At 52.5% G+C, this 24,643-nt stretch overlaps 1 protein-coding gene across 3 annotated transcripts in view; it reads right to left on the bottom strand.

The window, feature by feature from the left end:
* Positions 1-16,084, bottom strand: part of LOC127571246 (solute carrier family 41 member 1) — a 33,598-nt gene extending 17,514 nt beyond the window's left edge. The window contains exons 1-2 of one of the 3 annotated variants that reach the window (XM_052017472.1): positions 16,062-16,084; positions 14,833-15,089 (exon numbers count right to left, since the gene is read on the bottom strand). In XM_052017472.1, coding sequence (XP_051873432.1) covers positions 14,833-15,081 — 249 coding nt within the window. In that variant the 5' untranslated portion in view covers positions 15,082-15,089; positions 16,062-16,084. Of the gene's footprint in view, positions 1-5,415; positions 5,982-14,832; positions 15,090-15,730; positions 15,756-16,061 lie in introns of those variants that run through there. The other 2 variants (XM_052017471.1, XM_052017473.1) reach the window with 2 other exon arrangements.
* Positions 16,085-24,643: the final 8,559 nt, after the last annotated feature.

Here is a 24,643-nt window from a genome sequence, read left to right as displayed (position 1 = left end):
CCCACCCACCTGGGTCATTCTCTCTTCTCTCCTCTTCCATCGGGTAGAAGATACAGGAGCCTGAGGGCACGTACCACCAGACTTAAGGACAACTTCTACCCCACTGTGATAAGACTATTGAATGGTTCCCTGAAACAATGAGATGGACTCTGACCTCATGATCTACCCTGTTGTGACCTTGCACCTTATTGCACTGTACTTTCTCTGTAGCTGTGACACTTTACTCTGTACTGTTATTGTTTTTACCTGTACTACATCAATGCACTCTGTACTACCTCAATGCACTGTGTAATGAATTGACCTGTACGATCGGTTTGCAAGACGAGTTTTTCACTGTACCTCAGTACAAGTGACAATAATAAACCAAGACCAATACCCTCCAAACCTCACATCAATGCAGGCGAGACCTGTGGACACCCAGGAGAACCTGCCATTGGGCCCAACAACTCCACCCTGCTGTTCCTGGTCTGTACAGACCACACCGTCTCTGGGGAGAAATGGGGACGGATCATGTGCCAGGTCTGAAGCCCCCTCCCCTCCTTCACCAACACTGGGGGGTCTCCTTGCCACACATCTGGGACCCCATGACAGGGAACCATCACTGGGATCTGTCGTTCTCCAGTCTGGTGCCGGGAACGAGACCCACTGCGAGGTTCCTCGTACATCACAGTCCATGGAATTGGCAATGGGGATATTTACCTGAGGAATTCCGGCTGCTATTTTATCGAGGTCACAGAACCTGCTGGACATCCCAAAGCACCTCGCTGGACGAAGCACACTCACCGTCGGGAAGTGGGAAATTGTACACACAGCAGCATCCCACAAACAGCACTATGGTAATGAGGGGGGTGGAGGTAATCCACTTCCCCAGCGATTTTGGCTGAAGGATAAACTCTGGTCCCAGGACACGGAGGTGGTTGGGGGGAGAGATTCCCCACTGCTCTCTGAGATACTGGCCAGGGGTCTGTGGAATTAGGTGGGGGCTGCTGGGATCTTGCTGGGTTAGTGTGCCTCAGGACAACCTCATAAGAGGGGCTGAGCTGGCTCGAGGGACTGCATGGCCTCTTCCTGTGCCCGATTCTGATTGTGGGCCGAAGGACCTGTTCTGTGCTGTACTGTTCCATGTTCTATGTTACCTGGATCACAAGCTGGGACCCAAACTGGGGATCTACAACCACACCAATCACCGCTACGATTTCACCCACCAATGGTGGGGAGGGTCAGAGAAGGAGGGGAGGGTGGAGTGGGAGGACATCAGGCTGAAGTAAACACGGCACAGAGCGTAGGGCTCTTCTCTCACAGCACCAGAGACCTGGGTTCTCCGGTCTAACCGGTGTTTGGTAAAGTTCCAACATAACGTGCCAACTCCTCTATCCCACACCCCGACCTATGAAGGCAAGCATGTCGTACGCCTTCGTCACCACCCTGTCCACCCGTGCTGCCACTTTCAGGGAGCTATGAACTTGGACTCCAAGGTCTCTCTGTTTAGCATTCCTCAGGGCCCTACCCTCTACTGTGTATGTGTCCTGCTCCTCTTTGACCTCAGAGTCATACAGCACGGAAACAGGCCCTTCAGCCTAACTCATCCATGCTGACCAAGATTCCTATCTAAGCTAGTCCCACTTGCCTGCGTTTGGCCCATATCCCTCTAAACCTTTCCTATCCATGGACCTGCCCAAGTGCTTTTTAAATGTTGTTAATGTACCTGCCTCACCCACTTCCTCTGGCAGCTTGTTCCACATACGGACCACCCTCTGGGTGAAAAAGTTGCCCCTCAGGTTCCTATTAAATCTCCCCTCTCACCTTAAACCTGTGCCCTCTGGATCTTGACTCTCCTATCCTCAGAGTCACACAGCACAGAGACGGGCCCTTCGGCCCAACTCGTCCATGCCAGACTCTGTACCATAGTCACAGATTTGTACAGCACAGGAACAAGCCCTTCGGCCCAACTCGTCCATGATGGCTGTGATCTCCATCTATGCCCACGTCCCTCTACACCTTTGCAATCCAGGTAGCTGTCCAAATGTCTTTTGAACATTGCTACCACAGCCTTCCTGTAGTGCTCTAGGTGCGGCCTGACCAATGTGCTGCACGTGCAACGTGATGTCCCAACTCTCAAGCTCAATGCCTTGGCCTACATAGGCAAGCACACCAAATGCCTCAATGGCAGCTTCAACATCGATTTCTCCCCTTACCCCCCGACATCTTCCCTCGTTCCTGTGGCCCCCTCCCCCATGACCTGCCCGTCTATTCCCCACCTCCTTCCCTTTATCCCAAGGTCCACTGCCCTCTCCTACTGGATTCCTCCTCCTTCAGCCCTTTGCCTCTTCCACCCATCACCTCCCAGCTTTTTACTTCTCCCCCTCCCTCCTACCTTCCCCCCACCTGCCAGCCTGTGCTCCTCCCCCTCCCCCCACCTTCTCATTCTGGCTTCTGCCCTCTTCCTGTCCAGTCCAGGTGAAGGGTCTTGGCCTGAAATGTCGACTGTTCATTTCTCTCCACAGTCGCTGCCTGACCCGCTGAGTTCCTCCAGCGTTGTGTGCGTTCTACCAAACCCCTTCTTCACTACTGCACCTACCTGTTGTATCATGTTCAGGGAGCTACAGACTTGCACCCCAAGATGCCTCTGAACATCAGTGTCCCTAAGGTCCCAGCCATTTACTCGACAAGCCCTACTAGAATCTGACCTCCCAAAAGTGAATTACCTGACACCATCCTGGATTAAATTCCATCTGCCACCATCCCATCTAACTTCCCAGCTGATCTATGTCTCTCTCTACGCTGAGGCAACCTTCTTTCTTATTACAACGTCACCAATTTTTGAATGCGCAGGAACGTAAGAAGCTGCAGAGAGTAGTGGACTCTGCCCAATACATCACAGGCACATCCCTCCCACCATCGGGAGTATCTACAGGAGGCGCTGCCTCAAGAAGGCAACATCCATCATCAAAGATGCCCACCATCCGGGCCGTGCCATCTTCTCACAGCTCCCATCGGGCAGGAGGTACAGAAGCCTGAAGTCCCACACCACCAGGTTCAGGAACAGCAACTTCCCTTCAACCATTTGGTTCTTGAAGCAACCGGCACCACCCCAATCACTACAGTTTAGCAGCATTACAACCACTTTGCATTAAAATGGACAGATTTTTTTGTTTTGTGTTCTTTCCTGTAAAAATTGTGTTTAAGTTTTCTTGTGAATGCTGCTCATCTGATGCTCTGTTCCTGTGATGCTGCTGCAGGTAAGTTTTTCATTGCACCTGTGCACACGTGGACTTGTGCAGATGACAATAAACCTGACTTCAACTTTATCTACCACCCCACATCCTCATCCAAGTCATTTACATACATCACAACCAACAAAGGTCCCAGCACCGATCCCTGCGGTACACCACTGGTCACAGACTTCCAGCCAGAGGAGCACCCCTCCAGCACCACCCCCTGTCACCAAGCCAATCTTGGATCCAGTTTGCCAACACACCTCGGGTTCCTTTACTGTACAGCCCTGTCCCAACACCACCATGGGAGGCTGCTGGCGTTGAACCAGGGGCTTCTGAATCCCTCCGACACACCTGCACTGTTAACCCAGCGGTGGAAATGGGGCTGAGACATGCAGAGCATGGATCAACGAGTCATAGAGCTATACAGCACGGAAACAGGCCCTTCAGCCCAACTCTTTCATACTGACCAACGTTCCCATCTAAGCCAGTGCCATTTGCCTGCAATTGGCCCAGATCCCTCTGAACCTTTCCTCACATTTACCGGTCCAGGTGTCTTTTAAATGTTGTTAATGTACCTGCCTCACCCACCTCCTCGCACAGCTCTGGCATGGGAATACTCCACAAGGAGACAGCACAGACTCGATGGCCCGAACAGCCTGTTACCCTCTAACAACAACTCGCTGAAATGAAATGAATATGCAGGGAGAGGATGAAAAGGAAGAGTGATCAAGAAAGGGGGAGTGAAAAAGTGAGAGCAGAGAGATGGAGAGTGTGTCAGAAATTCAGGAAGGATGGATAGAGTGTGGCGCAGTTTTCGAGAAGCTCTTTTGTTAGCAACTGTCAACAGACCTGATCAAAAGCAGAAGGTTCTTCTAATCAACATTCTGGCACTTTCCACATCAAATCATGTGCTTTAAATAGAATGAGACCTCCAGACAAGGCGACGTTAGTTTGCGGTGTGGATATGTGGGTAGGGAGAGTTACCGCTTTGTTTACACTGGGAAACTGGCCCAGGTTAATCCAGGCTTCAAACTTCCCCGAAAAATAATTGCAGTCGTAAAACCTTCTGTAAACCAGGATAATGGGACAGGTCGGGTTTCACTTTGGGTGGGGTAGTACTGAGGGAGGGGCACACTGTGGGGGGGACGGTACTGAGGGAGGGGCACACTGTGGGGGGGGGCAGTACTGAGGGAGGGTCGCACTGTGGGTGGGGTGGCGCTGAGGGAGGGTCGCACTGTGGGTGGGGGGCGGTGCTGAGGGAGGGTCGCACTGTGGAAGATGCTATTTTTCCACTAGCATTGCATTTATCAGTCAGCTAATACGGGATCTTGCTGTGTACAAGTTGGCTTTCCCACACTGCACCAGTGGACCCTGCAGTCAGAGGCTTTGGACAGCCCAGACGTGGTGATAGGCGCTAGATAAATGCAGCCTTTCCTTATCGGCGACCAATGGGACATTCGAGGTGTGCGGCTGTGAGATACGGCATCCTGAGGACGGATGGAGGCCATTCACGCCTTCAGTCTGTACTATGGGCAGGCACGGTAGTGTAGCGGTTAGCGTAACGCTATTACAGTGCCAGCGACCCGGGTTCAATTCCCGCCGCTGTCTGTAAGGAGTTTGTACGTTCTCCCCACGTCTGCGTGGGTTTCCTCCGGGTGCTCCGGTTTCCTCCCACATTCCAAAGACGTACGGGTTAGGAAGTTGTGGGCATGCTATGTTGGTGCCGGAAGCGTGGTGACTCGTGTGGGCTGCCCCCAGAACACTACACAAAAGATGCATTTCACTGTGTTTCGATGTACATGTGACTAATAAAGATTTCTAATCTCTCATTTTACGCCAGTCCTCACCGCTTTACCCTTGTATTCCCAGAAATCTAGCCCAGCTTGGATATACAGTCACACCGCACAGAAACAGGCCCTTCGGCCCAACTCGTCCAATGCTAACCCAGATACCCAGCTAAGCTCGTCCCACTTGCCTGCGACTGGCCCGTATCCCTCTGAAGCTCTCCACGTCTCTCCGTCTCCACTGGACGTTCCCAGTGCTGCATCTCCAAGCTGGTGCCTCCTGCTCTGGACCCCACCCCACCCCCCTCTCCCGCTCGCACCTCGCTTGAATCGAACGCCCCGTCAACCCCCACCCGGGTACATCAAGTGCCAGCCTTTGCCCCAGATCAAGCACACTCTGCAGGAATACCCACTTGTGCCGTGTCGATGACGAGTCCAGCGGCCACCAATCCGAGTCCTGCCAGCAGGAAGGGCACGAGGACCTGGCACGCCGTGGCGGTGCCAGTCTCCGGTCGGAAGCCCAGAGGGAACCTGCGGAAGCTGCAGGTGAACCGGTGCAGTCTCTGCTCCCAGAACCACAGCCCCAGTCTGATCTGAGTCACTGCCATGGTGGTCGCCCAGCTAGCCCATGGCGCCAGGCGGAGGGAAGCTCCCCGCCGCCTCCTCCCTCAGCCACCGGACGACGGCCCTCCTACACGCACGCGCCCCCCAGTCTGCCGGGGTGGAGCTTCAGCGGGGAGGGAACCGGGTGGAATTTGTTTCCCCTCTACCCCCCTCACCCCTACCCCAACCCTTCCTCCTGGAATCTCGCCGCCGTCCAGCAGCTCGTCCCTGGGCTCCAGCCGGTCACTGCGTCGGGGGAACTGTTTCTGCTGACGGACTCAGGGTCACCTTGGTTCCACGGCTGGAAAGCCAGAAGATCTGATGAGTCGCACAGAAATTTAAGCTAAACCCTCTCTCTCTGACAGGGCAGGGTTAAAACTGGCCGGCTTCAGTGGAGTCAAAAAGCACTCGGTACTTATTTATGCCCTGCCTTCCTTGTGACTCAGATTTCCATTATGCTCCACACCAGATAAGCTTATCGGCTGCTGTTGGCCTTTTCTGGGAGGCTGAGGAGGCAGCTTCACAGCGTGCTCTGCAGTCTCGTCAGCTGGGCACAGTGTCAGAGCTGCACTGCAAATACATCAGGACTCGGGTTGGAGCTTGCACACTGGGAGCTGGGGGTGGGGGTGGGAAGTCCCAGGGAGGTGCAGAGGTGTACAGGTGGCAGGGGTGGGGAGGTGGGGAGTACAGACCCCCATGAAGTCTCATGGCATCAGGCCAACCAGGGGAAAGGGTACCTCTGTCCACTGACGAATCGGTGCTGCTCCCCGTAGGAGGGGCACGGAGTGTCCTCTGGGTGCGGAGCGGGGGAGGTGGGCACCCATGTCCAGCACCCCCACTGACCGAGCCGGCCCAGTCCTGGAGGACCGAGTGGCCAGACTGGGTCTGTGGCAGGGGGCGAGTGACCAACACCAGGGGTGAACCTGTCGTGGACCTCGTTCTCAGCGACCTCCCTCTGGGCAGGTCCACCTGTCAGTGTCGGTGTGAGTGACCAGGACCCGTGTGGTCTCCAGATGATAAGATTTAATTGCCAGCATCAGTCTGAGGACATCCCCCGGTACAAGGCAAGGAAGGGTGGAGACTTCATTACCGGTAGAAGTGACCACTGCCCAGTCCTTGTAGAGACCAAATCCACTGAGGTCATCCTCCACGGTGTGTGGCTCCACAATCGTGCTAACTGGGACAGACAAAACTGGGTGTCCACAAGGCGCTGTGGACCAATTGGAGCAATAGGAGGGCACTGATCACCCCCTCACGCCCCCGGCGGGGGAGTGGTGCTAAATGGGAGAATGGATCAGCTCATGATAGAATAGTGGAGCAGACTCGATGGGCCGAATGGCCGACTTCTGCTCCTTTGTCTTATGGTCTATGGTCTCACCCTGGAACCTCGTGCCCCCCCAAACCCCACCCCCAGACCCCGTACAAATGAGGAGCCGACCCGCTGAGGTTGGAGTCTCGTGTGACGGACAGCCGTGCCGGTATGCGCTCAGCAACGGAGCAAAGCTCTGCAGCCCTGCACATCTGGGTGTGAAAGATGCACATCTGCTTGCCAGTGGTGAACACGAGAAACGGGAGCAGGAGATGGTGTCTGTCCTGTCCTTCACTGGGATCAAGGCCGATCTTCAACTTCAGTGTAACTACCCTGCCCACAATGTTGAGCTCATCTCGATGCCCATTTACACTAAATGTCCTCTTCCTGAGTATCATCCACATCCCTCCATTCCCCTCACATTCATGGGTCTATCTAAAACGTCTTAAACTCCACCACACTTCCTGCTTCCACTACTACCCCTGGTAACCCATTTCAGGCACCCACAACTGTGTAAAAAAACTTGCCCCTCCTGTCGCCTTTGGGTGAAGACTTCCAGAGACTGCGGGTGAAGAGATTTCTCCTCCACCCCATCCAGAATGGCTGACGCCCTACTTTGAGACTGTGACCCCAGTTTTAGACACTCCAGGCCAGAGGATCTCTGCATTCTACACTGTCAAACACCCAAAGAATTTTGTGTGTTTCAGAGAGATCCCTCTCATACTCCTAAGCACAGGCTCAGTCTGCTTAACCTCTCCTTGTGCAATAAACCCACTGTCCGAGGAATCTAGCTGGTGTATATTCTTCTGTAGGAGGGAGACCAGAACTGTGCACAATAATTAGGATGAGGTCTCATCTGGGCTGTATATGATTGGAACAAGGTGCCTCTACTCTTGTACTCAAGTCCTCTTGCAATAAAGGCCAACGTTACATTTAATTTCCTGCAGCAACACACACAAAATGCTGGAGGAACTCAGCAGGTCAGGCAGCATCTATGGAGAGAAACAAACAGTCAACATTTCGGGCAGTCTTGATGAAGGGTCTCGACCTGAAACATCGACTGTTTACTTCCCTCCACAGATGCTGCCTGACCCGCTGAGTTCCTCCAGCATTTTGTGTGTGTTGATCCAGATTCCAGCGTCTGCGGAATCTCGTGTCTACATTTACTTGTAAAACCTGCTCCTTAACCTTTAGGCTTGCACAGACACCCATGTCCCTTGACACACCAGCATCTTCAATCTCCCCATTAAATAATGCTCCATTTGTCTATCTTTTTCTACCCACATGGATGATCTCCCTTTTTCCTGCAATTATGTCCATCTGCCTTGTTCTTGCCCTTTCATTAACCCTGTTTATATCCCCCACGAGCTCTCTCTGCATCGCCCCACACTGCCATCATCAGCAAATGTGATTATTCTAACTGTTACACTTGATCCCTTTCTTCCAAATCAGCGATGTAATCAATGAACAGCTGGGGCCCCAGCAGCCGATCCTTGCAGCACTCTATGGTCACCATACACCAATCCAAGAAATATGCCTATTCCCTGCTTCTGTTAACCAGTTCCCAATCCACACCACTGTACGATTCCCAATACCATCTGCAGTTATTTTGTTTAAAAATATCTTGTCTAAGGCCTTCTGAAGGTCCAAATATACCACATCAACTGGTCCCCCCTTTACTTATTCTGCTAGTTATCTCCAGAGTATACTGTTGTGTCAAACACGGTTTCCCTGTCGTAAACCCACATTGGCTCTGCCCAATTCTGTTACTATTTTCTAAGTGCTTTGTTACTAATAGAAGACAAAGCAGGACAGCACAGGAACAGGCCCTTCAGCCCATAATATCTGAACTGACCACGATGCCCTTTGACTCACTGAATCTGCACTGATTATCAACCAGTCATTTACTCTGATCCTACATTAGTACATTTTTCCTATCCTATCTTATCTAATCCTATCTGCCTGCACATGGTCCCTACCCCTCCATCCCATGCCTGTTCACGCATCTGTCTAAATGCCTCTTGAACATTTCCATCGTATCTGCCTCCATCCCCACCCCTAGCAGCCCGTTCCAGGCACCCACCGCTCTCTGTGTAAAAAAACTTGCCCCACACATCTCCTTTGAACTTCCCCCTCTCACCTTACACCTATACCCTCTCATATTTGACATTTCCACCCTGGGATAAAGACTCTGTTTACCCTCGTCTCATAGTTTTATAAACTTCCATCAGGTCTCCTCTCAGCCTCCAGCACTCCAGAGAAAACAACCCAAGTCTGTCCAACCTCTCTGAAGTTTCCAGCACTTTCCCTACCACGGACATCAGGCTAAGTGGCCTCTGTTCTCTCTCCCTCCGTTCTTAAACAGTGGGGTGACATCCGCTCCCCTGCAGTCTGTGGGAACTGTTCTAGGATCTGTGGAACTTTGGAAGATGACAGTCAGTGCATCCACGCTCTCCGCATCACGTGACCTGTGATGCAGGTCACCGGATCCTGGGGAGTTGATCGGTTTTACCCACTAATACTAATTTCCCCAGAGCTCCTCACTCAGCCTGGACCCGTTGTACTCCCACAACTTCTTCTGCGCCTCCTTCCTTGAAGATGGGCACAAGAGATTTTTTGATTTCTCTGCCATTTGCTGGTCCCCAGTGTAATCGTTCTTGCCTCGTCTGAGAGATACGGGTTGGATAATTAAACCGATCACAGGAAAAGGAGGCTCCAAGAACACCCTCAACGGTGGCAAGAGAGAGGTAAAGTCAAGGTTGAAGCAACTGCAGCAGTAAAAAGCACAGTGCTGAGCGGATAATCTATGTCGGCCTCTTCCTGAGATCCCCATCATTATTGAAGAACCACCTATCACCTACCAGTCTGTCTTAGCACCCCCCCACCCACCCCTATCTGCCCATCATCCCTCCCCCATCAACTACCAGCATCTGCCTCACCCCTCCCTCTCACTCGACACACCGACTCTCTCCCCTCTACACACCCAGTCTTGACGCAGGGTCTCAACCTGAAACATCCACCATCCCTCTGCCTATTCCGCTGAGTTCCCCCAGCAGTTCATTTGCTCCAGATTCCAGCATCTGCTGTCTCGTGTCTCTCTCTCTCTCTCCTGTCACCACTCAGGCAGAGGACAATAAGGGACTTCACCAAAAGCGGCTCAGTAACACACCGACTGACCAAGGTGCTGAGTCAACGTATCGGACATAGTTGCCAGACTAGGTCTGCGGCAGGTAACAAGAGAAGCAACAGTCTTCAAAGAAATATGATTCACTCCACGTGATACCAAGAAACCGCTGGGAGCACTGAGCACAGCAGAGGTTGGGGGACGACTCAGCATCCCGCAGTACTGAATAGCACAATGGTGTAGACCTACTGGTGAGAGGGACGGGGAACAGAGCCAGGGGGAACCTGGCATTGTTCCGGCAATTCAAACAAAAATCAGTGACATCACAGGAAGGGAGCTAGGTGATTGGCTGGAGAGGTTTTCTCTCCAGGTTAGGGCTGCCTGTCGAATTACAACTTGCAGCAAAGAGCATGGAATTCAAATAAGGAACAAGGAACATTGGACTGGGCTAAAAAATTGAAAATATCCATTTCAATAATTGCATTTCAAAACTAGGAAGATAAAACAATAACAGTTCACTCGAGTACCAGCTCTCCCCACCACTGAGGACATCTACAACAGGCAATGTCTCAAGAAGGCAACATCCATCATCAGGGACCCCCCACCATCCGGGCCGTGCCCTCTTCTCGATGTTGCCATCGAGCAGGGGGTACAGGAGCCTGAAGACCCATACCTCACGGTTCAACAACAGCTTCTTCCCCACTGCCATCAGGTTCTTGAATCCACCTGAAAAACCTTAACACTAGAACCATAGAACACTACAGCATAGAAAACAGGCCATTCAGCCCTTCTAGTCTGTGCCAAAACTTTATTCCGCTAGTCCCATTGACCTGCACCCAGTCCATAACCCTCCAGACCCCTCCCATCCATGTATCTATCCAATTTATTCTTAAAACTCAAGAGTGAGCCCGCATTTACCACATCAGATGGCAGCTCGTTCCACACTCCCACCACTCTCTGAGTCAAGAAGTTCCCCCTAATGTTCCCCCTAAACCTTTCCCCTTTCACCCTAAAGCCATGTCCTCTTGTACTTATCTCTTCCAATCTGGGTGGAAAGAGCCTACTCACATGTACTCTGTCTATACCCCTCATAATTTTGTAAACCTCTATCAAATCTCCCCTCATTCTTCTACGCTCCAAGGAATAAAGTCCTAACCTGTTCAATCCTTCCCTAAAACTCAACTCCTGAAGACCTGGCAACATTCTAGTAAATCTCCTGTACACTCTTTCAATCTTACTGATATCCTTCCTATAGTTAGGTGACCAGAACTGCACACAATACTCCAAATTTGGCCTCACCAATGTCTTATACAACCTCACCATAACATCCCAACTCCTATACTCAATACTTTGATTTATGAATGCCAGGATACTTCAGACTATATTTTTTTGGTCTCTCAATCTTGCACTAGTGCTGTACAAGTTATGTACAATTCATGTTAATTTAAGTTTATGTTAACTTATGTTTGTCCTCGTCTGGTAATGCACTCTGCTGCTGCCGCAAAAAGCTAATTTTCATGGCATTTATACCCTGGGTATGCGTGCCCATGACAATAAACTTGAACTAAAAATAAACCTGGCTAAACCTCGGGTGAATACAACCCTCTATTCGACATTTCAGAATCAGAATCAGGTTTATTATCACTGACACGTGTCGTGAAATGTGTTGTTTTGCAGCAGCAGTACAGTACAAGACATAAAGACGTAAAAATTACAAAAATGAATAAATAGTGCAAAAGGGGAATAACGAGGTGGTGTTCATGGGTTCATGGACCGTTCAGAAATCTGATGGCGGAGGGGGAGAAGCTGTTCCTGAATCATTGGGTGTGGGTCTTCAGGCTCCTGTACCTCCTCCCCGATGGTAGTAATGAGAAGAGGGCATGTCCCGGATGGTGAGGGTCCTTAGTGATGGATGCCGCCTTCTTGAGGCACCACCTCTTGAAGATGTCCTCGATGGTGGGGAGGGTTGTGCCCGTGATGGAGCGGGCTTAGTCTACAACCCTCTGCAGCCCCTTGCGATCCTGTGCACTGGAGCCTCCATACCAGGCGGTGATGCAACCAGTCAGAATGCTCTCCACCGTACATCTGTAGAGATTTGCAAGAGTCTTTGGGAGACTGCAGATGCTGGGATCTGGACAAAAAGCAAGCTGCTGGAGGAACAGCGGGTTGAGCAGCATCCGTGGAGGTAGAGGGATGGTAGATGTTTCAGGTTGAGACCCTGCATCAGGACTTGTATGGTGGGTGTAGGGGATTCCATCCTGAGGGCTTTAGGCAGGTGCTTCTTCAACCATCAACGAGGGTCTCCTGTGATGTGTTGGTGCCCTAGTCCTGGGGTGAACGACAGCCCGAGGGGGTGGGATGTATTATTCTGAGCAGGTAGGGGGGAGAGAAGAGGCACGGGCAGCAGATTTGGTTCACGCAGGAGCCTTTGACAGGGGGTTGGGCGGGCGGAAGAGGGTTTGAAGCCCTGCAGGAGGAGTTAAAAAGTACGACCTCTAGGGTCCCGACCTCGGGAAACAAAGATTGCCCGGTTAAACTCAAACGGGACAAGAGGACCCAGGGACAGGCGAGGTCCTATCCTACAGGGGGAAGACCAAAGGGAGGGCTCTCTGGATGGCACTGGAGGTACGGAGGACGATGAGACAGACAGGGTGGGTATTGACACAGGGTCGGGGGAGTCTCCACTGAGAACCCGGCTGGGTGGGGAAGGTGTGTGAAAAATAGGACCAGCAGAGAGGATGGTGATCATCAGGAAAGGGGAGTCTAGAAGTCCCCCTTCTGGTGTGGAATCGTTACCAGGTGCAGGTTGAACCTCTCGATGCTTTGAATCTGTAGTACAGATCTACACTAATTAACTAATTCCAACTAAGTGCTAACATTAGCTAAAATCTGTACTAATCTGCAGCTAATTAACCTCCCAGTTCTGCAATCTTAACTGACAGTGTTTCCAATTTACAGAAACTTCAGGTTACCGACAGTTCTGGGAAGCCTTGCGTGACCCGGGGAATGTCTTTACTTACAAAGAAAAAGTTCTCCTGCCCAGAGGGAGCTGATCAGGGGCAGGTTCTGTGGTCTGAAACCAGTCTGTTGGTGCTGGGCAAGAGAACTTCAACCTGTCGTAAGTGCAGGGGTCAGGCCAATTAGAGATCAAGGAGGTGACCGATACACAGTGACAGAACGCAAAGGTGGAATGTGTTAATGAGTACTTTGTGCTGCTGTTCATCAAGGAGTTGTCCACCTTGGTAAATACTCATTGCACACTGCCCTCAGCTTACTGCGGGTAAATGAGTGACGTGGGGGAAAGGTCCCTTTTAAATCTCTCCCCTCTCACCTTAAACCTGTGCCCTCCAGTTTTTGATTCCCCAACCCTGGGAAAAAGACTGAGTGCATTCACCCTATCGATGCCCCTCATGATTTTATACACCTCTGTAAGGTCACCCCTCAGTCTCCTACGCTCCAAGGAATGAAGTCCCAGCCTGCCCAACCTCTCTCCATAACTCAGTCCCTCAAGTCCTGTTAACATCCTCATAAATCTCCTCTGCACTCTTTCCAGCTTAATAACACCTTTCCTATAGCAGGGTGATCAGAACTGTACACAGTACTCCAGGGGCGGCCTCACCAACGTCTTGTACAAACTGCTAATTAACATCCCAACTCCTATTCTCAGTGCCCTGACTGATGAAGGCTCGCGTGCCAAATGCCTTCTTCACCACTCTGTCTACCTGTGACGCCACTTTCAGGGAACCATGTACTTGCGCTGCTAGGTCCCTCTGTTCTACAGCACTCCCCAGGGTCCTCATCTTCTGACTCTGTCTCTGGTCTTCCTGCCATGAAGATAATTCCTCTCCCCTCAGGTACACCTAACATCTCCAGAATCCCACTAAAATCACCCGTTAATCTGGGCATGACTTGGAAATGGGGAATGACTTGGAGGTCAATAACTGGGTCACCCTAGTGACATGGTGTCATGACAACAACCTTTCCTTCAACGTCAGCAAAACAAAAGAGCCGGTCATTGACTCAGGAAGGGGGCGGTGCACCTGTACCCGTCTACATCAATGGTGCTGAGGTCAAGAGGGTTGAAAGCTTTGAGTTCTGAGGAATGAACATCACCAATAGCCTGTCCTGGTCCAACCATGTAGACGCCACGGCCAAGAAATCTCACCAGCGTCTCTACTTCCTTAGGCTAAAGAAACTTGGTATGTCCCCTCTAATCCTCACCAATTTTTATCGACGCACCCAAGAAAGCGTCCTATCTGGATGCATCATGGCTTGGTACGGCAACTGTTCTGCCCGGGACTGCAAGAAGTTGCAGAGAGTTGTGGACACAGTCCAGCGCATCATGGAAACTAGCCTCCCCTCCATGGACTCTGTCTATAACTCTCGCTGCCTCGATAAAGCAGCCAACATAATCAAAGACCCCACCCACCCCGGACATTCTCTCTTCTCCCCTCTCCCATCGGGCAGAAGATACAAAAGCCTGAAAGCACGTACCACCAGGCTCAAGGACAGCTTCTATCCCGCTGTTATAAGACTATTGAACGGTCCCCTGGTACGATAAGATGGACTCTTGACCTCACAATCTACCCCGTTATGACCTTGCACCTTATTGTCTGCCTGCACTGCACTTTCTCTGTAACCGCAACACTTTATTCTGCATTCTGTTATTGTTTTCCCTTGTACTGCCTCGATGCACCGATGTGATGAAATGATCTGTATGCAAACCAAAGTTTTTCACTGCACCTCGGTACATGTGACAACAATAAACCAACTTACCAGTTTAGAGTCACTGACCTGAATGATGTCGAGGACGAATCCTGCCAGAACCATCCCCACGCCAGCCAGCAGGTACGGCAGGAGGACCTGCAAACACACCTCCCACGATGTTTCCCTAACCTCCACTCGCTTCCGCTCCGACTGATCCCGAGTGGCCCGGTCCCTCCATGCTTCCAGCTGCTGGCGTGGGGCCTGGACTCGGAGTTGCTGAGGCAGCTCCTCATTCCTCGACCCCCTCTTCCTTCCCCGAGTCTTCACATCTTCCATCTTAGCCTCTAAATGGTGGACAAACAGAACAGGTTGGAGGTGGGATTGAAAGCCAATGGATTCGCTATCCCCGTGGGGGCTGTTCGACACACAAGGCCGTGCAGGTTCGGGGGGTATCTCACAGGGGGCTAATTGGAGTGTCTCAGACACTCAACACGTCAAATCCCAGCGGGGGAGGGGGGGGAGTGGGGGGAGGGGGGGGGAGGAGGGGGGGGGGGAGGAGGGGGGAGGGGGGGGAGGGGGGGGAGGAGGGGGGAGAGAGGTGGGGGCTGGAGGGGAGGGGTTGGGGGCTGGAGTGGGGGAGAGTTGGCAGACGAGGGGAAGGGTGGCAGAGGAGGGAAGGGGGGTTGAGGGGGGTAGGGGGGGAGGGGGAGGGGAGGGGGAGAGAGAGAGGGGGGAGGTGGAGAAGAGAGTAAGGAAGCGTTTACTCGCCACCCTTCCAACAGTCTGTCACTAGTGGAGGGATGGGGAGAGGGGGAAGACGAGGGATGGAGGGGAAGACGAGGGATGGAGGGGAGGATGAGGTGGAACATGGAGGAGGCAATATGCGATTTGGGAGCGAGGGGAAACCATCGAGCGGGGATCCGGCCGGAGCAAGTTCCGAAACTTTGACGAAAGTTTGAAAAGTTTGACGAAACTTCGGTCCGACCTCCAGCTCCGGGACACGTCCCGCCCCTTCCGGCTCCGGGCCGGCCCCGTCTCACTGACCCCTGTCCCAGGCTCCGGCCCCCGCCTCACTGACCCCTGTCCCGGGCTCCGGCCCCCGCCTCACTGACCCCTGTCCCGGGCTCCGAACCCCCGCTCACTGACCCCTGTCCCGGGCTCCGGCCCCCGCCTCACTGACCCCTGTCCCGGGCTCCGAACCCCCGCTCACTGACCCCTGTCCCGGGCTCCGGCCCCCGCCTCACTGACCCCTGTCCCGGGCTCCGGCCCCCGGATCACTGACCCCTGTCCCAGGCTCCGGCCCCCGGATCACTGACCCCTGTCCCAGGCTCCGGCCCTGGCTCAGCGACCGTCCTGGGCTCCGGCCCCCGGATCACTGATCCCTGTCCCAGGCTCTGACCCCCGGCTCACTGACCCCAGCCCAGAGCCCATCACACAGTCAGAGCAGCAAGAAGAGGCCATTTGGCCCCTCCATCCTCCGCCATTCATCTACACCATTGCCCTGTACTATCCCCCGATAATTCACACACTCCGGACTGATGGGGCCAGATTTGCCAGAATTCCAGACTACTGGATGATTAATCCCACACATTATGAATTTACTGTTTTTTAGATGTTACGCAGGAACTGGGGCCACAATGAGCAGAGCTGAGCACAGCAAACACTGCCTGCTCAATCAGATACAGGCCCTTTGGCCCAACTGGTCCATGCCAACCAAGGTGCCCATTTAAACCAGTCCCATTTGCCAGCGTTTGGCCCAAATCCCTCTAAACCTTTCCTATCCATGTACCCGTCCAAGTGTCTTTTGAATGTTGTACCTGTACCTGCCTCACCCACTTCCTCTGGCAGCTCGTTCCACACACTGACGAGCCTCTGCGTGAAAAGGTTTCATCTCAGGTCCCCTTTAAATCTTTCTCCTCTCACCTTAAACCTCTGCCCTCTAGTTTTAGACTCCCTACCCTGGGATAAACGCTGTGACCATCCACTCTATCTTTCCCCCTCATGATTTTATAAATCTCTACAAGGTCACCCCTCAGCCTCCTTCGCTCCAGGGAAAACAGTCCCAGCCTGTCCAGCCTCTCCTTATAACTCAAGCCCTCCAGTCCCGGTAACGTCCTGGTGAACCTTTTCTGCCCCCTCTCCAGCTTAATCACATCCTTCCTACAGTGTGGTGGCCTGAACTGCACACAGTACTCCAAGTGCAGTCTCACTATCATCTTGTACAGTGTAATGATGATGTCCCAACCCCTGGGCCAATGAAGGCCAGTATGCCAAACACCTTCTTTATGAAGCCTCTTGTACTCAAAATGCCGAACCATCCGATTTCTGCATGTTCAGATAGTGGATCATCAGAGTGAAATCCATGAAGACTTCCCTGGTTGAGAATTCCAAAGATTTACCTCCTCCGAGTGAAGGTACCTCATTTCAGAAATCTAAACTGCCAAGCCCTTTATTCTGAGACTGTGACCTCTGGTCCTAGATTCCCCAGCCAGGGGAAACGTCCTCCCTCTATCCAACCTGTCGAGCCGTGAGAACTTTGTAAGTTTCATCGAGATCACCTGTCATTTTTCACAACTCTGGAGACCACAGTTCTAGTCTATGCAACCTCTCCCTGAACAACAAACCCACCACCCCTTGAGTCAGTCTACCAAACATGCACTGTGCTCCCTTTATGGTGAGTACACCTCCTCCAAAACTGTACACAATATTCTCACCAAGGTCTAATGCAGGAACGGTAGTGTAGCGGTTAGCGTAATGCTTTTACAGCACCAGCGACCTGGGTTCAATTCCCGCTGCTGTCTGTTTGCACGTTCACCCTGTGTCTGTGTGGGTTTCCTCCGGGTGCTCTGGTTTCCTCCCACATTCCAAAGGCGTACAGGTTAGGAAGTTGTGGGCATGCTATGTTGGCGCCGGAAGCGTGGCAACACTCGCGGGCTGCCCCCAGCACATTCTCAGTAATGCAAAAAGACGCATTTGGCTGTGTGCTTCGATGTACATGTGACTAATAAAGAAATCTTAATTGCAATGACTGCCGTATTCAGATCCTCCTGTAATAGAGGCCAGCTTACCCTTCGCCCTAATCCTAGAACAGTACAGCACAGAACAGGCCCTTCAGCCCACAATGACTTACTGCATCTGCAGGTTGGCTCTCAGTGACTTATATACAAGCACACCTGGGTCCCTCTGAGCATTAACACCACATGACCTATTTACAAAATTCTGTTATGTGCATCAAAGTGAGACACTTCACATTCTGCCACATTATATTCCATCCGCCACGTTCTTTCCCACTGTGGGTCAGGCAGCATACTGTATATGGAGGGAAACGGACAGTCAACGTTTCGGGTTAAGACCCTTCATCTGGACTGGGACCCGCTGATCATAATCATAAGGGGAAAGCCCGCCAGCATCTTTACTTTCTTAGGAGGTTTGGCTTGTCACCGAACACTCCAACAAACTTCTACAGATGTGCTTTTGGAGATATCCTGACTGGTTGCATCATGGTCTGGGACGGCAATTCAAATGCCCAGGAACGTAAGAAGCTGCAGAGAGTAGTGGACTCTGCCCAATACATCACGGGCACATCCCTCCCCACCATCGGGAGTATCTACAGGTGGCACTGCCTCAAGAAGGCAACATCCATCATCAAAGATCCCCACCATCCGGGCCATGCCATCTTCTCACAGCTCCCATCAGGCAGGAGGTACAGAAGCCTGAAGTCCCACACCACCAGGTTCCCTTCAACCATTTGGTTTCTTGAACCAACCAGCACAACCCTAATCACTGCAGTTTAGCAACACTGTGACCACTTTGCATTAAAATGGACTTTTTTTCAGCAACACTCACAAAACGCTGGAGGAACTCAGCAGGTCGGGCAGCATCTGTGGAGGGAAATAAACAGTCGACGTTTCGGGCTGAGACCCTTCATCAGGACTGGAAAGGAAGGGGGCAGAAGCCAGAATGAGAAGGTGGGGGGAGGGGGAGGATCACAGGCAGGTGACAGGTGTCCAGGTGAGGGGGGAGGGTAGGTGGGTGGGGGGGGGATGAAAGGGAGTGGCTGGGAGGCGATCGGTGGAAGAGGCAAAGGGCTGAAGGAGGAGGAATCCGGTAGGAGAGGACAGTGGACCTTGGGATAAAGGGGAGGAGATGGGGAATAGATGGGCAGGTCATGGGGGGGGGAAGGGGGAAAGAGAAGGGGGAGGGGGCCACAGGAATGAGGGAAGACAAAGGCGGGGAGGAGAGGAGGGGAGGGGTTACCAGAGGTTCGAGAAATTGATGTCGAGGCCGCCAGAATAGGAGGTGTTGTTCCTCCGACCTGCGCCTGGCCTCAACGTGGCAGTAGAGGAGGCCGTGGACAGACAGGTCAGTGTGGGAGTGGGACGTGGAATTGAGGTGGCTGGAAATTAAACATGTTATGCACAATTTTTACAAGAAAGAACATAATTAGAACAAAAAAAAAACCAAAGACACAGATCCGATCTAGAGCAGATCTAGCGCCTCTGCTCCGGATCCCAGCATCTGCAGAATCTTGTGTCTTTGTCTTTTTGTGTGTTCTTTCTTGTAAAAATTGTGTATAACATGTTTAATTGATGTTTTTCTTGTGAATGCTGCTTATCTGATGCTCTGTGCCTGTGATGCTGCTGCAGGCAAGTTTTTCATTGCACCCGTGCACACATGGACTTGTGCAGATGACAATAAACCTGACTGTGAGTTTACAGCATGGAGACAGACCCTTTGGTCCACTCCCATCTTGCAGCATGGCCCGTAGCCTTTCACGCCTGTGCTCGTCTGGACGCCTCTTACATGCTGTTAGCGACTCCCCACAGTCCTCCAGCTGAGGTCTGATCAATGTTTTATAATGTCGGAGCATAACCTCCCTGTTCATGTATTCAGTGCCCTGACTAATGAAGCCAGTGTCCCAGTTGCCATTTTAACCGTGTTATCTACCCACACTGCCACCTTCAGAACCCTTGGACATACACCAAGGTCCCTCTGTTCCTCAACACCGCCTGAGACCTTACCATTCATGGTGGATGTCCGAGTCTCGTTAGTAATCTGAAAATGCTTCTCCTCACATTTATCAGGATTAAGCTCCGTCTGGCACCTCTCAGCCCATTTCACCAACACATCGATATCGCCCTGTAGTCTAAGACCACCCTCTGCACTGTCAACAACCCCACCAGTCTTCGTGTCATCTGCGATCTTACTGATCCTGCCTCCTGCATCCATGTCCGTATATTACAAACAGCAAAGGTCCCAGCACCGATCCCTGTGGAACACCGCTGGTCACAGGCATCCAATCACGAAAACGACCCTCGACCATCACCCTCTCTCTCCTATTGCCAAGCCAATTTTGGATCCATGCACAAAGCGCTGGAGGAACTCAGTGGGTCAGGCAGCATCCAGTCCAGAGGAAGGGCCTCGACCTGAAACATCGACTGTCCATCTCCCCCCACAGATACTGCCTGACCTGCTGAGTCCCTCCAGCGCTTTGTGTGTTGCTCCAGCATCTGTGTCTCAATTTTGGATCCAACTTCCCTGGATTCCAGGGGTCCTAATCTTTTGAACCAGTCTCTCAAACTCTCAGCAAGAAGTAAGCTGCACCCAAAACACCAACAGAGCAAAATAGAGAGTTTAAATACCTTTCTGTGGGGGCTTTGGATTTCTGGTAGGCACGTCCTGGCCTCAAGCAGTCAGGACTTGACCAGTCTGCAGTGAACACTGTCCTAGTGACAACCTTCCTCTGATCAGAGGGACTATTTTTGGCAGCTTTTAGTTTCAGATTTCAGCTCTGTTGGCAAGTTGTGAATCCCTGAAGCAGGTTCAGATGATGTTCAGAGGGGGAGTCCCTTTCCCCTGCCTCAGCTGTCGTTCCTTAAAGTGGGATCTGGATTCCCTCCTGATGACAGAGATAAGCTATCGGTGATGGGTCAGCAGGTAGGGAGCCACACCAGCTCTGTGTCACATCAGTTTTGTCACACCGGCTGTGTGCTGCACCACCCAGGTAGCCCTTGTGTGAGGGAGCATCGTACTGTGGGAGGGGCAGTACTGAGGGAGCATCGTACTGTGGGGGGGGGGCAGTACTGAGGGAGGGTCACACAGTGGGAGGGGCAGTACTGAGGGAGGGTCACACGGTGGGAGGGGCAGTACTGAGAGAACACCAATACAATGGGTGCAGAAGACGTACTGGGAGCAGCTCCAGACATTCCCAACAATTAACACTTGAAATTTAGAAGCAACACGACTTGCTAGGAAGCCGTCCAGTGTACCTAAGAGTTTTGTTTTATTTCCAGTCTCAGTCACTCTACATCAGGTCAGGCACGGGCAAGCAACTCACAACATTAAACCAGATTTTGTTTCAATGAGAAACCATTTTCAACCAAAATGACAAAACTCGTCAGACTGAAGTTGTGTGGTCGCAGTGGAGCAGGTGGTCCGGTGAGTCACTTACTGCCTGACACCCTAAAGCCTTTCTAACATCCACAAGATACAGTGGTGCAGCGGGTAGTACTGCTATCTCACTGCCCCAGAGACCCAGGTTCGATCCCAACCCCCGGCGCTGTCTGTGTGGAGTTTGCACGTTCTTCCTGTGTCTGCGTGGGTTTCCGCCAGGTGCTCCAGTTTCACAAAGACGTGCAGGGTCGGTGGGTTAACTGGCCACTGTAAATGGCCCCCAGTGTGTGGGTGAGGGGTAGAATCTGGGGGGAGTTGATGGGAGTGTGGGGAGAGTGAAATGGGATCAGTGCTTTGCTGGTCAGCATGGACTCAGTGGGCTGAAGGGCCTCTCTCTGTGCTCCACTTATGCTGCCGGATTTTGCTGCTTCCTGGATGAGTTTGGGACTGATGATTAGATTTTTTTTTCCTGCCTTTGGTTTCCGGTGGGAGGGGGAGTGGAATTAGATGCCAGCACGGGCAAAACAAAACTGAATATTCAGCAGCAACGGGTACGAGCAGAGAGAGGTTGGGTGTGGTGGACTATCCACATCTCCACATCTGGGCAGTGTTGGGAAGCTCTGGATCTGTGGAAACTGGAAGCTGGAGATCAGTAAGTCCCACAGACCACCAGCTCTGCCAAGGGACAACCTCAGCAATATTCACATTGCTCCAAGCGTCACTGCTGAGTGTAAGGGCACGTCCGGATCACTGGGAGTTAGACAAAGGCAATCACTGAATCTGCTCTTGAAGAGGATGAGTTTTAACTGAACCCCTTTTGAACCTCATTCCCTCCTCCGTGTGCGCAGTGCGTCAGGGTTGCCTTGTCTTCTGTGGTTTGTTCTCCGTTTTCCTCTGTCTCTGTCTCTGGCAGAATCACCGTCCAACAGGGAACTACAGAACAGAAAATCAGGGGGATATCTGCCAGGAGAAATGTCCCATCACACACTCCTGGGGTCAGACACAGGGTGAAGCTCCTTCTGCACTGTCCCATCACACACTCCCGGGGTCAGACACGGAGTGAAGCTCCCTCCACACCGTCCCGTCACACACTCCCGGGATGGGCGTGATGCACTGGGACCCTGTGAATAACATTTAATATGGGTGTTTGCCCAGGTTAACACTGCATCTTCCTGCAGTTTTGGATCCAACAAGACCGGACTTTTTCCAATCCCCTTTTTCACCGGCCGACTCTGTTGCTGTGATTGGTTCATGGTGGTAAGTGTCCAGCCAGTTCCGTGGGCTTAGCATCGTCACCACTGTCCTGGGTTGTAAACAGTGTGAGGACATTAAGGGACAGTCTCAAAAGATGCCTGGCCAGTTTCCAATGTTCAGCATCCTGTCCCCATTGTGTCACAGGGACTGTGACTGTGACATTGATACCCCTCCAGAAAACATCACACTGCAGTGAAGACAACAACACGGTAAGTGTGATGGCCAAACTCTTACAGAAAGATTCCTTTCCCTAAATGTGCAAGGTTGCATTAGTTCAGTAACATTGGGTTACTGAAGCTCCCCGCACACTGTTACACAGGATGTAACATTCAGTCACATCCTCCAGGAGGGAAGGGCAGGGGATGCTGTGTGAAGGGGGATTGGGAAAGATCCAGAGAGGGGAGGGGGAGAACGTTTCTCCACGGTGGGTTGCTGAGATCGGGGACGGTGTTTGAAGGGGCAGTGGGAGCTGGGTCAATAGGGACTTTCACAAAAGATGGAGAAATGTTGCAGGTCTCTGAGGAGAGAGTCTGTGAATGGGTCTCGTTCACAGAGCAGGTACAGGGTGGATGGCCAAATGTTCCCTGTCAGAGAGACTTTATCACGGGGTAATTCCACTTTAAGGATGTCAGAAGCAGTGGCGCAGTGTGGCTCCAGCTATCGGGAGGTGGGTTCATTCTGTATCTGGAGGGGTTGCACGCACTGGTAAGGACAGGGTTGCTCACCTCTGGGTATCAGTGACCCAGATGTCTTGTCTTGTCTCTGGGAGGGGCGGTACTGAGGGGGGGGGTCACACTGTGGGAGGGGCGGTACTGGGCGGCGGGCGGCCGAGGGTCCCGGCAGGTCGGCCTGCCTGCCCGTCTTCCGCGCTTACGTGCGCACGCGGGTGCGTCTAGAGAGGGAGCACGCGGTTTCCGCGGGCACCCTAGCCGAGTTCCGCGCTCGGTGGGCCCCTCAGGGGATCGCGTGTGTCGTGGACGGTACGGACGCGATTCTTATTTGAAGTGTCGTGTTGACGGGTGTAGAGTCGCGTGTGTGTTTCGGTAGTATTAGTTTGCATTCTCTACCGTAGTATGTCGTTGCGTAGTTTCTTCTTTCCTGTATTAGATGTCATGTATTGACACTGGTTGCCTTTTGTAGTGCTTTTAGTGAATAAACGTTTATTATATAAAAAAAAGGGGCGGTACTGGGGCCGAGTTCCACGCTCGGTGGGCCCCTCAGGGGATCGCGTGTGTCATGGATGAGACCGATGTGATTTTGGTATGAAGTGTTGTGTGTTGCGATAGCGGGCGTAGCGTTGCGCGGGTATTGGTTTTGGCCAGGTTGCTTCTTTCTGTCCTAGGTGTAGTGTATTTGCTGTTGGTTGTTTTTTGTAGTGTTTTTAACGAATAAATGTTTTGTACAAAAAAAAGGGGAGGTACTGAGGCAGTACTGAGGGAGTGATGGACTGAAGGAGGAATCTGTTTTTGAACTGCTCTGTGGCATTGTTCTCATGCCTGTGTGAGGACCGGCAGGGTCTTGGTTCAAGATTTCATCCAAAAGGCGGCTCCTGTGACAATGCGGCGCTCCCTCTGGATCGCTCTGGCAGTATCAGTGGGGACTACAGTAGCACCTTGAACTGTGTCCAGCTGGTCTCTGCTGAAGAGGTGTTGGTTATGTTCACCGGACACCCTCTCCCTGATCATCCACACTCTCCACCTCCTCTCCTCTCCCACCCCCCATTCCCTCCCCTCCTCTCCCTCCCCTTCCCTGTTTCTCACTCCTCCACTCCTCTCCCACCTTCCCCTCCCCATCCCTCACCTCCTCCCATCCTATTCCCTCCCCTCCTTCACCCCCTCAAGCTCCCATTCTCTCCCACCCCTCCCTTCCGTCCTACCACCTTCCCTCCCCTGCCACCGCCACGCCTCCCTCTCCCTCCCTCACACCCTCTCCCTCCCTCACACCCTCTCCCTCCCCAGCTCCCATTCGCTCCCCTCCTCCTGCCTTCCATTCCTCCCTCCCCTCCCACCACCCCCTCCCCTCCACCTCGCCTCCCTCCTCCTCTATCTCCCTCTCCCCTCTCCCTCCCTCCCCTTCCACCTCCCTCCCTCTCCCCTCCCCTCCCACCACATCACTTTCCTCCCTCCCTCTTCCCTCTCTCCCCTCCCCTCCCATGGAACCCCAGACCCTACCAGCTTCCTCCTGCCACCGGCTGTTTTCCGGCCATCCACCGATCCCGGGACCAGGAACCTCCGTGGACCCTCCCGGCCCG

The sequence above is a fragment of the Pristis pectinata genome, chromosome 6, assembly GCF_009764475.1.
Source record: "Pristis pectinata isolate sPriPec2 chromosome 6, sPriPec2.1.pri, whole genome shotgun sequence".
NCBI lineage: Eukaryota > Metazoa > Chordata > Chondrichthyes > Rhinopristiformes > Pristidae > Pristis > Pristis pectinata.
The sequence above is the reverse complement of the archived record's forward strand: the minus strand, read 5'-3'. Positions and strand labels throughout refer to the sequence as shown.